This window comes from Haliotis asinina, chromosome 5 (assembly GCF_037392515.1).
Source record: "Haliotis asinina isolate JCU_RB_2024 chromosome 5, JCU_Hal_asi_v2, whole genome shotgun sequence".
Lineage (NCBI taxonomy): Eukaryota > Metazoa > Mollusca > Gastropoda > Lepetellida > Haliotidae > Haliotis > Haliotis asinina.
In genome coordinates this window covers 64,823,453-64,840,916 of record NC_090284.1, presented here as the reverse complement: position 1 = coordinate 64,840,916, position 17,464 = coordinate 64,823,453, and the positions used below count along the sequence as shown (strand labels likewise).

General features: G+C 41.4%; 1 protein-coding gene across 2 annotated transcripts; it reads right to left on the bottom strand.

Annotated features, from left to right (window-relative positions):
- Window positions 1-4,711: 4,711 nt before the first annotated feature.
- Window positions 4,712-15,148, bottom strand: LOC137284282 (uncharacterized). Of its 2 annotated transcripts, XM_067816034.1 has the most exons (4): window positions 15,034-15,148; window positions 12,669-12,807; window positions 12,195-12,401; window positions 4,712-7,601 (listed from the first exon to the last, which is right to left on the bottom strand). In XM_067816034.1, exon 4 carries the CDS (start codon window positions 7,456-7,458, stop codon window positions 5,203-5,205), a length of 2,256 nt encoding a protein of 751 aa, XP_067672135.1. In that variant the 5' UTR covers window positions 7,459-7,601; window positions 12,195-12,401; window positions 12,669-12,807; window positions 15,034-15,148; the 3' UTR covers window positions 4,712-5,202. The 2 variants fall into 2 exon arrangements, with proteins under 2 accessions (XP_067672135.1, XP_067672134.1); XM_067816033.1 differs by lacking the exons at window positions 12,195-12,401; window positions 12,669-12,807; window positions 15,034-15,148 and adding an exon at window positions 8,662-8,803.
- Window positions 15,149-17,464: the final 2,316 nt, after the last annotated feature.

Sequence of the window (17,464 nt, the reverse complement as noted above, 5' to 3'; positions counted from 1 at the left end):
TTTTGGCTGTACACCTGACTGTATAGAGAGTATAACAGTGTTACAATGCTTAATATGGCTCACTGTACGCAATCTTGACCATATATTAAAACATACAAGTACATGTACATTCTTAGCTTCGCGATATCGGCAATACCTCTGGTTTGTGACACATGTGTAGATCGTGGAGGTCAGATAATAAGTAACGTGATATACATTATGTCATCAAGGGACAAATGTATGTGGCACCTTGCTCTTATTAATCATTTAAAATAATTTTAGATTAGATTCTGATCCCTTATGCTTTGTGAAATGTTGAAATCCCCCGTGTTTATTCCCCGTTAGATATGGAAAAGTGTGACACTTTGTGCTTTGCGTCAAACATTAATAATACGTCCTGTAACCCTGGTAGACTAAGCTTGTTGAAATTCATGTCAGACGTTAAATAAAGGCAGCTATATATAGCCGGTAATATATGGCACTGCTTCTTGTAGATGCTTGTAAATGTGTCTTTACTGATACAGATATTACATATATATTGATATCGCTTTCCTTAGAAAATCAGGACAGTAATTTATGACCGACTGGCATATTCGACATTAAAAAAATAAGACAAACATTTTGTACAGAAATGCATGTACTCAAGACGCAATGGCTCGTCCATCGACAAGCAGGTCTGTGCTTTTCGGTCTTATAAAACGTCCAAGTACTTGAGCACTCAAAGTCTATTCCGAACGAGGTTATCAGTGCAGCAGATTTTATGAACATGATTATATTAAGTAAGGTAATGTGGACGCTATACGGGACTAAAACGCATTCCATATTCTCTTAAGAACTTTTGTATGCGCCACTTATGTGACCATTTACTGATGTTGTAGTAATACACTGACCCAAAAAAGAAACGCATAGCTGAAATCTCATTTTTAAAGTAGATTTTTTCGGAAAATATGGAATGTAATGACAATTAATGTAAATATTAAGTGTTTTTATAGTCAATACAACCAAAACAGACAAACAAACACAACCTCTGGTGATTATTCGCCACACCACAGCACCTTGAAAACGCTTTGTATAATCTGCACGTGGGAAAATCTGAAAGCATTATGCACGTGCAAATGCAGGATCTCAATCTTGATTATGATGGCTATAAAAGGGGACAGGTCCTGTTGCGATTTATTCTTCGAATTTCTTTCTATGCGACGCGAAAAATGCCAAGGTTAAATGAAGAAAACAGAAATAGAGCCATTGGACGTCTGGAAGCTGGGGAAAGTCAGTCATCAGTTGCCAGACGTCTGAATGTGAGGCAGAGCACGATTTCCCGTCTCTGGCAACGATACACGCGACATAACTCGACCAGAGACCGTCCAAGGAGTGGGAGACCAAGGGTGACAACTCCAGCACAAGACCGCTACATCCGGGTGCTTCATCTGCGTAATCGGGCCGTCACTGCTACGTATACCGCTGATCACGTTCCTGGGCTGCGTAGAGTCTCTCCACAAACCATCAGGAATCGCCTAAGAGAGCATGGAATTCGACCTATGCGACCTCATGCAGGACCTGTTCTGCATCCCCATCACCGTCGTGCACGTCTTCAGTGGTGCAGGAACGTTCGGGCATGGAACCTCTTGAATTGGAGGAGGATCTGGTTCGGCGATGAGTCACGTTTTCTGCTGTACAGACATGATGGAAGGGTGCGTGTTTACAGACGTCGAAATGAGAGATATGCTCGACAGTGCGTTCGTGAGGTCAACAGACACGGTGGTGGAGGTGTAATGATGTGGGGAGACATATCTATGAACGGCAGGACACAGTTGGTGCGTGTGCAAGGGAATCTCAATGCTGTACGCTACCGGGATGAAATTCTGAACCGTCATGTTGTTCCTACAATTGACGCTAGAAGGGAAATTTTCCAGCACGACAATGCAAGACCGCACACAGCACGCATTACCACGGATTTCCTTGCCAACAACAACATTACAGTTCTTCCATGGCCCTCAAAATCGCCGGATTTGAACCCAGTTGAACATTTATGGGACCAATTGGGTAAACGGTTACGACGTCGACAGCCGCAGCCACAGACACGTCTACAGTTGGTGAATGCGTTGCGAGATGAGTGGAGAAGAATCCCACAAAGGCGGATACGACGTCTTATACAGTCAATGCCCAGGCGATGCAGAGCAGTGATTGATGCCCGTGGTGGTCACACCAGATACTGACTTTCTCACTATGCCATGGAAAATAGAGACGCTTAATACCACTGTGAATGATTGTATATGTCTTGACACACATTTGTTAATACCCGTGTGAATTATCATTGCTCAAGTTCCATTACTTTTTGTGCAATTTAAGTTAATAAATCATCTCTCATAACATTGGATTTTCACCTATGCGTTTCTTTTTTGGGCCAGTGTATTTATGTAAGCGCGTACCTGGGAATAATCGAAACATTGGTGTAGGGGTGGCGGCTAAATTAATACTAATTTCTATCTGAACACAGTTCGTTCATTCTGACACTGATTTCGTTAACAGTTTTAGCCGAACTGATTTTTCACAATGCATTGTTTATTATAATAGAGGCAATGTTTATTTAAGTGTCACACCCTTTTACAGTAGATACGGTACATTACATAAATATATTATAACATAAAAACACCCGGTCATTTGAAACACTAAACTCACAAGAATGCATTCGTAACCACACCTATCAACCATAGTGACGCAGGCACATGCACTCACGTAGCCACCCACACAATCATATATTCGCAAGCATTATACACTCACGCACTCGCACACACAATCACACAGACACAGGCCTACGCTATGGCCCTCACACAACAATATACACACCCATACACAATAGCGTACTCATACGAACCTACGAGTACATATAATTATCCAGACACCCAAATACTTCCAAACATACAGACAGGCAAATAGTACATACCATTAGAATAACACAAACAACACACATAGACATGCACACACAAATACACACACTCGCATATATATGTGTATGCATACACATTTATGTACAGCCTTTTGCTTTATCGCTCTCTCCGCACCTTACACACACACACACACACACACACACACACACACACACACACACACACACACACACACACACACAATGTCAAAACATTGATTACAGAACAGTCTCGTTTCCTGTTTACTTGGTTCTGTCCTATTGCGCAGCTTAATGCGATAACCAGTCCAGTATTTTTAGACTATGTCATATAACAGGATGCATAAATAATCAGTGTGATTTGATAAGTCTACGCAGTTGTATATTCCAACACATAACAGGTTTAACCAGTGAGCCAGATGCATCGTAAATGGTTTTATGACCTCATCAGACAGGGGCAATCTGTGATTCCATAGTTAAGGTATGCTGCCTCAACCTTGACATAAAGTAGAGAATGACCGTGCAATTAAAGTTCAAAATTGAACTTCATTTGTAAATACCATTTTCTTATGAAACAAGGAATTGGAATTCATTTTAACCAGAGATTTTTGCGGTGTCAATTTACACTTTCACACGAGAAAATTCGGATCATCTGAAAAGTAGGTAATTGTCTGAATAGGTTAATGAGACTTATGTTTCTCTATGACAGCCCACCTGGACAAACTCAAAAAACAAATAGATATATGCATATGAAAACACTATAAAAAAAGTGAGCTTCTTCGTCTCACCATAAGATGCACGTTGGAAGCAAGTAGAAGTTGTCATTGTGGAGTTTGCATTAAAAATCTTTCTTTTGGGTTTTTCTGCATAAAAGTTCTGTCTACATTCTGAGCCAATTTAAAAACGCCATAGACAGTATAAGAGTAGAAAGGGCACGTGATGGTGAAGTGCGCTTCATCCTCGATATACAGGGGACAGAGTGGACAGACTCCTTAGTGGAACAGGCGGCTTAGAGAATCTACAGTCTCTATGCGTAGAGGGAGACTGTAGGCTCTCAGTCGTATGAAAGACTTGCGGTGGTGTCTTGACATCGTATTGGTTACATAGGTTCAGGGCATTAATCCTTCTTAAACAGGCCATATGTCCTAAGCTTGTTCCCAGTAGTTATATTACCTTTATCGTTCCATAAATCAGTAAGTCATCTCTGTTCCTTCAAGATGATTTGTTTCTGGCGTATAACTAAAGTTGTAGACTTGTCTAAATACACGTATTGTTCCAGACATAGCGGTTCGCTCATTTCTTTTACTCTATGTTCCCGGTATCTCTTCCAGTTTTGTGATCGCTCTTTGTGCGGGAGTCTAGATTCTGGCATATGACGTACTCTCATCCACAATCTATAAACTTCAAGACGTTGCTTGGCAACACGCGAGGTCCAACCCATATCGCCTCCAGTGACGATATTAGACGGTTTACTACTGGCTTCAAGGAAAAAGCGACAGGCTCGGTTCTCAACTGCATTGGTAGGTCTGTGTTCATAAAGCCCCAAAATAAGAATAATTATGAATTCGTATCAAGTGCATATTTCAACAATGTCAACAGTTGTATTAAAAATTATGGCGATACAAGAGACATCATTACTCAATTTCTAAGACATGGCGAACGCACACCCACAGTACAAATACCTACAGCTCGAGGTGGAAGGTATTTGGTAGTTGGAAGTTATATGTAGAGAGTCAGTAAGAGAAAAGCATATGAAGTTAGTAGATTATTGAAGATGCAAAACGAAAGACTGCAGTGACTCAATGACAACCAAGAATAATATTCTACTGACAGGTCATGATACTTTGTAATCTTTTAAGTGAAAGATATTACATATTACAAAACGATACGATGTTTAAAATGTTAAATGATACTTTGTGCATATTTTAATGATTCAGAGGGACTGTGGACGTGAAATATTTTCTAAATACATATACGTCTTGAGGTTGTCGCCTTCCACTGGGATTAGGGTTCACCCGAACTCATTCGGTTGCAAATGTCCACCCTTTTCGCACGAAAGCGAAAACGAAAACCGACCCAGGTTTATACACGTCGAAAAGAGTCGCCTTCCTGCGAATACACCATTTTACTGAGGAAATGCCTAGACACGCTGAATAACTTTGAGCGACCTACAAATGATACAATACCATTACACACACGAGACGAACATTTGACTAAAGACTGACACTTCAATAGAAACTATATGAAATCACTGTACCGCTTTTCAAGCCTGTCACTGTATATCCGACAGTAACAACGTTTTATCCAATCAACGTCTTTTACGTGTCAAGACGCTTTGCCTCTTTCAGAAGCCTGTCCCGACTTCTGGCTTTTGTTTTGATACCCTTTCCCTCAATGAAGTCTCTCAATTCCGGTTCATTCATGTTCTCCAACACAACTGCTTCAACAGGTTGGCAGTTTATTAGATTCAGTTTTGCTCGTTTCGCACGTCGAGTTTGTTGGATTTTCTCGTTCCAGTACTCAGGCTTTCGTTTGATGTATTGACGCTTGTCTCGTGTAGATTTGGAACTTTCTTCCATGCGTTTGCAGATCTGCAGAGCTTCAACAGTGGGGTCCCATTTGTTTGATTTCCGCTGATGTATCTTCTTGATAACATCATTGCGCTTCTCGAAAGCTTGGCAGCTGAATGACCTCAGAGAGCCGAATTTTCGTATCATGAAGGGTACATGGTACACCATGCAATGGACGTATGGGGTTATGTTGCTTTCGCTGTATCCTGATAAGTGTTTGTCAAGTGATAAGAAAGTTTTTACCCAATTTCTGGACAGTTCAAACACTTCTCCCGCATCCACAGACTCTGAGGATGTGATTTTATTATGTATTTCAAACAACGAAGACCACAGTGTTAAAACTCTCTCCTCTGTGTTCGGTTTAAGCTTACCTTTTAATGTTTGTGGGAGTTTAGCCAGGAGTTTTCTTTTTTCCTGACCATTCAAACTCGTCCATTTTAGTTTCCTGGTTTCCTTATCCTCCCAAAATGAGAAAGATACTCCACATGCTTTTATGGACTTGACAAGCTGATCCATATGTGTAGGTTTTCCTTTCGAGGTTCTTTCTTCTTCGTCTCGTGTTTTTACCTCATCAATCAGGTTCCTCTCCAAAAGATCAGTAATTCTTAGCAGAAGATGTAGCTCATCTAGTACATAGTCCTCCACCTCTATTTTCAAGAGAGGAGTGTGTTGTACCCCAAACTGACATTTAACAGCATGTTCTGTCATCTGTTGCCGGTTCCTCTTCATGTCGTCTCTGTTGAAGTAGTCAAGGGGATGTTCCATGTTGTGTCTATCACCCCTGTGCATCAAGCACCAGGCACAGGCGTGATTGCAGGAAACTCCCCCAAGTCCAAGAATTGTCAGTATCATCTTCATATCAGCACAGAAAACAATTTTAACGTCTAAAGCTTTGTCATCTACACTCATATAGCCATCATCAATTACTGAGTTAATTTCTTCGAATAATGGTTGCAAGGACGTTTTCAGTTTAATATAGTCTTCTCTACAGTTTAAGATTGCCAGAGTTTTGATACTGTCAAAAGAGTGGCTCTCCGACATGTCCACCAACCGAAATGAAAATACCACATAGTTAGATATACGACTGACGCGGGTTCCGTCCACGCTTAACTGAACCATAACCTTAGTTTGGTCGGGATTTTCTGTCAATACGTCTTGTAATTTTTTGTGAAGTTCAGATCTGAAGCTAACCCGTGCTCCGTTGACATCGCCGGGTACTCGCTGGATGTTGAGGTTAGCGGTCATTTGGCGGCGGGTATTGATAACATTATGCGCTCGGGGTAGGTATGGATACAATTGTGCAAGTTCATGATAAGCAGCTTCACTTATACAAAACCTGTCCATGATACCAACAACACTGCAGAGGTTCTCGGACTCCAAACGTTTCTGGCCATTTTCATCAAAGCAAACCCTGAACTCTGTGCCTGTCGGCGAGGTCATGACGAGATCTGTGGGAGAAAGCCTGTACTCCGCCAGGAAAGAAAGACTCTCCTGAGACCGATTCTTGATCTGTGTTAGGCGACGCCGCTGTTGCCTTTTGTTTAGTTCGTCAAAATTCTCGACTCTGCTAGCAACCGTTTCATCTAAAGAACATCTGACCACCTCACAGGATGCAACCTCTTCCTCATCAAATTTGGTTAAACGTTCATGAACATCGATGCCACAGTGGACTAATTCTCTTTTAAACAAAGCCAACCTGAATGTTTGGGTACAAAAAGAGTCCACGTCATCTATATGTAAATCTTTATATCTCCTGCTTATTTCGGCACACTGACATTGAAGAGTCTGCTCAATTCTTTCAATCTGTTTTATCCTTGTGTGTGTGAGTTGTGTGTTGAGAAGGTCGATCATAGAGAATGCTTGCCTTTGTAGTTTGTTCCGCTTAAGCCCTAGCATAAAGAGATGGGTCAGTTCCAAGGCCACCACATCCTCCACGTTATTTTTATTCTTTCCCGGCGGTCGGGTATTTGGACTTGTATTTCTCAGATTTGAATTGTCCGACATCTTGATGATTGGCAATATTCCTTCAAATCCTCACTTTATTGAAATGACTCACAGTTAAAGTGTTCTCAGAGACAGCTTGCTGTTGTTTCGGTCTCTCCTACATATATGAAATGTCCTACTGATGCCCAATCCTCGTGTTGACACTGGTGACAAGGAGGAAAAGCATGTAAAAACTTAAAACGTGATAATTTGCAAAAGTTGTTCTTACGGTAACTGAAGAAACAAATTAATAGAATTAATACGCTTACAACTGTTAACGACCCATATGATATAGTTATATATTTCTGCACAGTGTGGCATGTTTGCGACTACCAGCCCACATCTTCCTATCTCACCACCCACCACTCCACCAAGTGAGGTCGTGTCCTCCTGCAACCCACTTCCCCACTTCCTTCTCTCTATCACACCCCACCATCCGCCACTCAACTATACCACATCGTGTCTTCCTGCGACCCACCTCCCTACTTCTCCTTATTAAGCCTCGCCAAACGACTGCCGACCGCACGAAATAGTGTAATCCTGAACGCACTTCCCAACTTCTTTCTATCATACCCCACTACCAGCCACTCAACTACACCACATCGTGTCTTCCTGCAACCCGCCTCCCTACTTCTCTTTATTACTTCTCTGGTCACCGCACGAAATAGCGTAAACCAGAACTCACTTTCACACCCCACCATCCGCCCCTCGACCACACCACAACGCGTCTTCTTGCAACACACATCCCCTCTTCCCTAAAGCACACAACAGCACCCACCACCCGCCACCTGACCACTTTCTGCAAAACACCTCCCCACGTCTCTCTATCACACCCCACACTAAACATTCCTTCGCCCGTCACTAACCACCGGACCGCCACAGATAGTATCCACAATGTAATATCTCATTTCATATATGAAATGCTATTGTGATTTCATGCACACTAAACCACTATTCACCTGAAACAGAAACATACAAACGAATGTATACTACATATTTTTTCATGTAACGCATTTCTAATTGTTCGTGATAGCATGTTATGAATCTAGTTAAACACACACAACTGTTCTTAACTCAATATGTGCGAGTATATCGTGACAGTATTGAGCATACTTTCTAACCGATCCTTTCTTATATTATTAATGCCTAATGTCTGGCTGGACAAATAAGTAACAGTTATTAAATATTTTAACATGACGATGTAATTAACCATTATGAACATACCGTTGCAATAGCTCCTTCGAACATGAACCAGGACATACCATGCGCACAACTGTACAGAAATCAATCCACACTAAATCCACACGACTGTCTAGCAGCAGATCGATTACTTACGTCACATCTGTTCGTGTTCTCACTCATACGACGAGTGTTTAGGTTACCCTCTGATATAGATATGTACGTAAGCTTCTGTAACGGGTGGCAGGCTGATACTTGTCTCAACACTACATGTGTATGGACATGTCACTTTGTATAACTGAATGGAGCCCGGGCACTAACCCAAAGCAGCATGTGTCGGACAAATAAAACTAGAGAGAAAGAACAGTGGAAAAGTGAGGTGGAAGCAGACACGATATAGGCAAACAGAGAAAGGGCTGAACTGACGGATGAGTGAGTGAGTGAGTTTGGTTTTACGCCGCTTTTAGCAATATTCCATCGATATCACGGCGGGGGACACCAGGAAATGGGCCTCACACATTGTACCCATGTGGGGAATCGAACCCGGGTCTTCGGCATGACGAGTGAACACTTGAACCACTAGGCTACCCCACCGCCCGAACTGACGAGCATTCGAGAAAAAATATTGTTTTATGATGTAGATACCCAACATAACAATAGCATGTATCTGTGTGTGAGTGAGTGAGTTTGTTTTACGCCGTATTTAGGAATATTTCAACACTACCGGTGGACTTCATTGTACCAGTACTGGGAATCAAACCTGAGCGAACGTTTTAACTACTAGACTGCCCCACTGTCCCTCACCCGTGTGTGAGTGAATGCGCCAACTATATCAGCACATGCAAGGACATATCTCAATTTTTTCGAATGGAGTCCTTAAACCAGTAGTTGATGACACGGGCACCATTCCAGAACACAAACAAATGCACATTGCAAATTTTCAAACACATAATAAACTAGGATGTTGTTTAACACCACACGTCTTTTTCGTTGAGTCTGATAACGTGATCATAGTCACATGCTCAAGCTGAATAAAACATTTTAATGTTAGTTAGTCATGCAGTTAGCTGTTGTTATTCTTACAATTGCTGTTACAGTAATTTCTGGTACATTTTTCCTCGTGCGTTTTCCAAGAAAAATGATAATGGGACATTCGGAGAAGCACTAGCTATATATAGCTGTTGCATCGATATTAGAAACAGCACAAGTCGCATTTCGTCTTTAATGGTCAGGATTCGGTTGTATCAAACTTTCATGAAGCATTAACGTGTCATTAAACCTTAATTATCTAATTTATCATTAAATTCTGTTGTACTAACGTTTTAATGATGCTGTGTTGTCATTAGCGAATCATTAACTTAATGAAAGTGGCCTTTTCGCCAGAATGTTGTTTGAGCAGCTATATACAGCTACACACTTACACATAAATGGAGAATTTTAAATTATCTTTCCCATAGTGTAACCTCAAGTGAAGTACTTACACTAGGCTGTGTGAAAAATAGACGCTGCTATATGTTATCCTGCATTTTGTTATGCTTTAAAAACAGTAAATATCTTCGCTTTTTATCGTACACTGATAAAAGTACTGTGCTGTACATTTAGTTTGGCATCTTTACGGAAAGTGTGAACGAGCAAAATACTGACTGATACCTGAACGACATAAGTATATATTAAATTAGTTTGTGTGCTTATGTATAACATTATACAGTCGATCTGTCATGTCAAACGATGAGGAGAGGTCATACTCGTACATAGATAAAGGGGCATCACTCCGCTTTGCTTACACTAAGTCATTGTAATCCATATCACTTGGGGAGAATTTGCTGTGGGTAAGAAAACTAACTTTTTGTGGTGTTTGGTTCGCGTAAAAACAATTGAAATCAATGAGAGTCAAAACATCTGCGATAAGCGCGCACCTGACCAATGATTAAATACGCTTTAATATGTTTTGTCAAGAAAAGAACATAAACAAAATCAATGAACAAGACAATTCTTTTGAAAATGAGTGCATGTACATTTCACGAAATAATTAAATCATTTTAAATAGTTTTGTCAGTTAAAATAGTTACTTGGGGATGTTACTATCGGCATTCTGCCTACACTCATTCTGCCTTCACTCATTCTGCCTACACTCATTCTTCCTGCACTCATTCTTCCTGCTCTCATGCTGCCTACACTCATTCGTCATACATTCATTCTGCCTACACTCATGCTGCCTACACTCATTCTGCCTACTCTCATGCTGCCTGCACTCATTCTTCATACATTCACTCTGCCTACGCACATTCTGATATAACACAGCCACCTCCATTCATTGTGCCTACACTCATTGTGCCTACACTCATTCTGCCTGCACTCATTCTGAATACACTTATTCTTCATACATTCATTCTGCCTACATGCACTCCGCATACATTCATTCTGCCTGCACTCATTCTGCCTACACGCATTCCGCATACACTCATTCTGCCTACACTCATTCTGCCTACTCTCATTCTACCTATACTCATTCTGCCTACTCTAATGCCGCCTGCACTTATTCAACCTACATTCATTCTGCCTACAGTAATTCAACCTACATTCACTCTGCCTACACTAATTCAACCTACAGTCCTTCTGCCTACACTAATTCAACCTACATTCATTCTGCCTACACTAATTCAACCTACACTCATTTCTGCCTGCACTCATTCAACCTACATTCATTCTGCCTACACTAATTCAACCTACGCTCATTCTGCCTACACTCATTCTGCCTGCTCTCATTCTGCCTGCACTGATTCAACCTACATTCATTCTGCCTACACTAATTCAACCTACACTCATTCTGCCTACACTCATTCTGCCTGCACTCATTCTTCATACAATCATTTTGTTAATACTCATTCTGCCTACGCTCATTCTGATATAACACTCAATGTGCCTACTGTCATTCTGCCTACAAGTCATTCAGATACAACTCGATTTGCTTACTCTCGTTTTGCCAGCACTCACGCTTCATTCATACATTCATTCTACCTACATTCATTCCATCTACACTCATTCTGCCTACACTCATTCTGTCTACACTCATTCTGCCTGTACTAGTTGCGTGAAATGTGTGTAGTACTAGTTGTTCGTATTGAGTGTAGTACCGGTTGTGTGCAATGTGCGTAGTACTGATAACGTGTATTGTGTGTATTGTACTAAATTATGTGCATTGCGTATAGTGCTAGCGTATTATTTTGTGTACTATTAGTTGTGTGTATTTTGTGCACTACTAGTTGCGTGTATTTGTGCATAGTACTGGTTGTATGTATTGTGTGTTATGTGTACTACTGGTTGTGTGTATTGTGAACAGTACTTTTGTGTAATCTGTGTAGTACTAGTTGTGTCTATGTTGTGTACAGTGCTAGTTATATGCATTGTGTGTACTATTGATTGTGTGTATTTTGTGTGTTAATGTTACTAGTTGTGTGTATTTTGTGGTAGTAGCTGGAGTATTGTCTGCATATAATTTGTGTTGAAAATTGATCATTTGAAGACAGGCGTTAAACCAGTATTTCATCATGTGGGGGGAATCCTTATAGAAAACGTACGTGTTCTGTATTACCGATCCTGTGAAAATCTTGAGTAGAATAGGCCTCCAGTAACCCATGCTTCTACAAAAGGCGAGTATGCTTGTCGTAAGAGGTGACTCATTGTAATGGTGGCCGTCCACACAGGAGGCCTGCAAGAAGCGCGGTACGTGGGGACCACCGCGCCGTCGTGTTATTTGTGCCTCTTTTCGAGCAGCGAAATTAGAACTGAAATTATAATATTAAATTTCTTTTGTTAGTGGGTTGCTTAAGAAGGACATGAATCTACATGATTAGGGTAAACTTTAATCCTAATCCTACCCTAACCGTAAGATACAACTTAAAGGAGTGCGCAAGTGCATTATTGTGAGTTTGCTAGTGTACAAAACACTCCAGTCATATGTTGACAATTGTTAAATGGCTTTGGAAAGTGTTCACGAACGTCAACGTTTGATATAGGTTCCTACAATTGTTGTCAATAAAACACGATATTACCTATTACATGCTTGGCTGATTGTTGTCCATGCATTACTTGCCGATTATATCTGCTGTCAATATCATTGAGGCAGGGATGGTACTATACCTAAGTGATCAATATGTCCTCATTTATTTGTGTTTTTGGCATCCTATACGTCTGAAATAAAACAAATGTTGATCAAAGCACAAGTATATCGTAGACAGGCGTGAGAAAGAGATTCCCCCGTGCGTTTGCAAGTCAAGCAGCAAAAAATCGCGATTTTGCGATTCAAAAGTTTTGACGCCGACACGCTGCTTGAATAGAGTAGTATAAACTTGAAATAACAGTGGCATTTTTTTCGGAAATAACGTGACGTGCACCGCTTCTTGCACGCTTATGGCATTGACAGCCGCTTTAAGATTGAAACAATCAAGGATATTGTCTACTTGTAGTGAGACTCCAACGCTCACCTGAAATCATTGGCGGGTTGGCCCAGTGCTTAAAGCATGAGCTTATCAAATTAATCCATGGTTTTGATCCTCCCGTTGGTAAGATATGAGGCGCTATGGATCTCAATACCAAAAGATACAACTGTAACCTACTTTAGGACTCTAAACCTACTTTATACTTATCGACTGTACTCCCAGTGATTCGACCTTTTGGTTAGAGCCCTCTTTTGTCACCCGGATTTGCGTATCCAAGTACAAGGTGTAAAGGCCATATCTGGCTTGACGTGCCAGTGCATGAAAGAAATGGGCATATACAGCAAGCAACATTAGAGTCAACTTGACCCCACCATTACGTGCACTCTTGATGTGATAGATAAGTCTGCACAAGCAGGGAAAAAGGACTTAACGGCCACATTGTTGTCAGCTATTAAATGTTAGATACGTTTGCTTTGCTATCTGACCGAAGTTTGTAGTTTGCTCAAAACGTTTGACATGTGCAGATCCAGGTTAGAACTGACCTTCAGCAACCGATGCTTGCCATAGAAGGGTGAGTGAGTGAGTGAGTGAGTTTAGTTTTACGTCGCACTTAGCAATATTCCAGCTATATGGTGACGGTCTGTAAATAATCGAGTCTGGACCAGACAATCCAGTGATCAACAACATGAGCATCGATCTGCGCAATGGGGAACCGATGACATGTGTCAACCAAGTCAGCTAGTCTGACCACCCGATCCCGTTAGTCGCCTCTTACGACAAGCATAGTTACCTTTTATGGCAAGCATGGGTTGCTGAAAGCCACCTACCCCGGGACCTTCACGGGTCTGCCATAAAAGGCGACTATGCTTGTTGTAAGAGGCGACTAACGGGATCGGGTGGTTAGGCTTGCTGACTTGGTTGACACATGTCATTGGTTCCCAGTTACGTAGATCATGTTGTTAATCACTGGCGTGTCTGGTCCTGACTCGAGTAGTTACAGACCGCCACCATATTAGTGGAATATTGCTGAGCTAGGCGTAAAACTAAACTCACCCACCCACTCAAAACATTTAACCAGAGATAACTGGTATCGGGATAAACCCGGCACATGACCATGCCGTTTGGGTTGTACATAAGACCATGGACATGTTCACTGCAGATATGCTAGTCTAGTGGTTAAAGCGTTCTCTCATTGTGCTGAAGACCCGGGTTCGATTCCCCACATGGGTTTAATGTATAAAACATATTTGGAGTCCTGCTCCTGTGATGTTGCTGGAATATTGCCAAAAGCGATGCAAAACTAAACGCAATCATTCATTCATATTTTCCATAGAAAACTGAAGCGCACGTAAAATGACGAAAAAAGACTTGGCAGCACATTGAAAGTGCGCGAGAACAGCGTGATCGAATTTACTTTTACTCCACGCTACACAATAATGCCTCAAGGAGATCTGGCTTCATACTGGCTATTATACCGCTCCATTTACAATGTTATGGTATGGTACGGTCACCAAGTATTTTTGGCTTGGTGACCGTATTCTCGACTAGACAATCCAGTGACTTGGATTGAGCATGGATCCACGCAACTGGGGATCCGATGACATGCATGAACTATGTCAGCTGGTGGCTACCGATCGTGTTGCATGTCTCAAACGACAAGTTTGACGTTGTTTAAGAGTTTAATGCCATTCATGGGACTTCGTGAACAAAACGGTATCATCACCTGCTGATTGAAGAATATGTTTAACCCACAAACAGCATGCCTCAGTTATTTATACTTTCGAATATAAGCATCCATCACATTCTATTCTTGTCTGAAAGACGGGAATACCAAAACAGTACAGATATACTAAAACACTGAGAATAATATTTACACTATGTATGATACATGCATTCACAGAATCAAAATCCACCAATCTTAAATTCAAGAGCAACACTGCATTGACATGTTAGGCTTGGGATGAATTTCATAACTTACAGATGTCTTGATGTCAGTCACTGGATTGTCTGGCCCAGGAGCGATTATTTACAAGCCGCCGTCATATAGCTAGAATATTGCTGGCTGGGGCGTTAAAGAACAGGGAAACATTAGACAAGGTGAAGGTTCGAAATGGTTATCAAATGTGCAGCTGATAATCTAATCAAATTATTATCCTTCACCTGAGATGTATCTCAGAGATGTATGTTAGGAGGATGGGAGTGTGTGTGTGCAGGTGCGAAAATTCAGGAACATCACACAATATACACGCGAGCGCGTACACTAACTTCAAACGTAATTTTCGAAACACGGATGAATTTGATAATGAAAACATTCCCGGTAGGGAGGAGGAGGGAGGAGGGTGGGGGGAGGGGGTGGGGTCAGCAATTATCTACATTGAATTATGTTTAAAATGTACGCTTGCAAATTACATATAGAATGTCACTTACTTTGTACTTTGTCTGGTCCAGTCTCGGTTTCGGGGAAGGTCATAGTGAAATGAAACCGGAACCCAACCTTTGGGACTCACATGTGAAACCAGCACAGCAAATATTCACTAATGGTAGAAGTCATGTACCCATCTCAGTTGTCCTGAACACCCAGTGTTACTGTTTCACTACCACACCTAACAAAAAGCAAAGCAATGTGTATTTTCAGTATGATATCTTTATCAACCTCGACAGAGACTTTTTTGTGGATATGTTGCAGAAAGGTACATTTACAACGAATATATAACCAGAGGCTGTGAATCTTATTTATCTGACAACATTGATAACATCACCCGAACACCTGCAACCACATAAACAAGCAAAATGTGTAACTTTAGTACATACATTTCTCTAGTATCCTTACATGACTTGCAATTCCAATAAAGGAAAATGTACTGAAGCAAAATATTGTCTTGCTTAGGTTTTGTGAGGAGTACATGTCAAGCTACTCCAGTTACTATCAAGTATACCTGGTGTGAATGTGAAGATACCACAGTCACACTCCAGTATACCAGGCGTGAATGTCAAGCTACCCCAGGTACTGTTCAGTACACTAGGGACATACGTAAATGTCAAGCTTCCCTCGTTACTGCCCAGTATACGCGGTGTGAATGTGAAGATAACCCGGTTATTGTTCAGTATACCCTGAGTAAATATCAAGTTACCCTAGTGACTGTCCAGTATACCCGAGGTGAATGTCAAGCTTTCCCAGTTACTGTCCAGTATACCAGGGATGATTGTGAAGATACCCCTGTTACTGCCTAGTATATGCGGTGTGACTGAGACGAAATGTCCATTACTGTCCAGTATACCCTCTGTAAATATCAGTTTACCCCAGTTACTGTCCGGTATACCCGGAGCGAATGTCAGTCAGCCTCATTTACTGCCTAGTATACACGGGGTGAATGTGAAGACACGTCAGTTACTTACTACAAATCACCCCAGTTACTGTCCTGTATACATAGATGTAAATGTCACGTAAACCCCAGTTACTGTCCTGTATACATAGATGTAAATGTCAAGCAACCCCAGTTACTGTCCTGTATACATAGATGTAAATGTCAAGCAACCCCAGTTATTGTCCTGTATACATAGATGTAAATGTCAAGCAACCTCAGTTACTGTCCTGTATACATAGATGTAAATGTCAAGCAACCTCAGTTACTGTCTAGTATACCCGGTGTGAATGTGAAGATTCGACAGTTCCTGTCCAGTAAACGCAGTGTGAATGTAAAGATACCACAGTTACTGACCAATATAGCCGTCGTGGAGGCGAAGGTGCGTCAGTATATCCGCTATAAATGTTAGGTTATCCCACTTACTGTCCAGTATATCCGGTGTGAGTGAGAAGGTAGGTCCAATCTTGTCCAGTGTACTGGGTGTGAATGTGGAGATACGTCAGTTACTCTTAACTTTACTCAGTGTGAGTGAGAAGGTAGGTCCGTTCTTGTCCAGTGTACTGGGTGTGAATGTGAAGATACGTCAGTTACTCTTAAATTTACTCAGTGTGTGTGAGAAGGTAGGTCCGTTCTTGTCCAGTGTACTGGGTGTGAATGTGAAGATACGCCAGTTACTCTTAAATTTACTCAACGTGAGTGAGAAGGTAGGTCCGTTCTTGTCCAGTGTACTGGGTGTGAATGTGAAGATACGCCAGTTACTCTTAACTTTACTCAGCGTGAGTGAGAAGGTAGGTCCGTTCTTGTCCAGTGTACTGGGTGTGAATGTGAAGATACGTCAGTTACTCTTAACTTTACTCAGTGTGTGTGAGAAGGTAGGTCCGTTCTTGTCCAGTGTACTGGGTGTGAATGTGAAGATACGTCAGTTACTCTTAACTTTACTCAGTGTGAGTGAGAAGGTAGGTCCGTTCTTGTCCAGTGTACTGGGTGTGAATGTGAAGATACGTCAGTTACTCTTAACTTTACTCAGTGTGAGTGAGAAGGTAG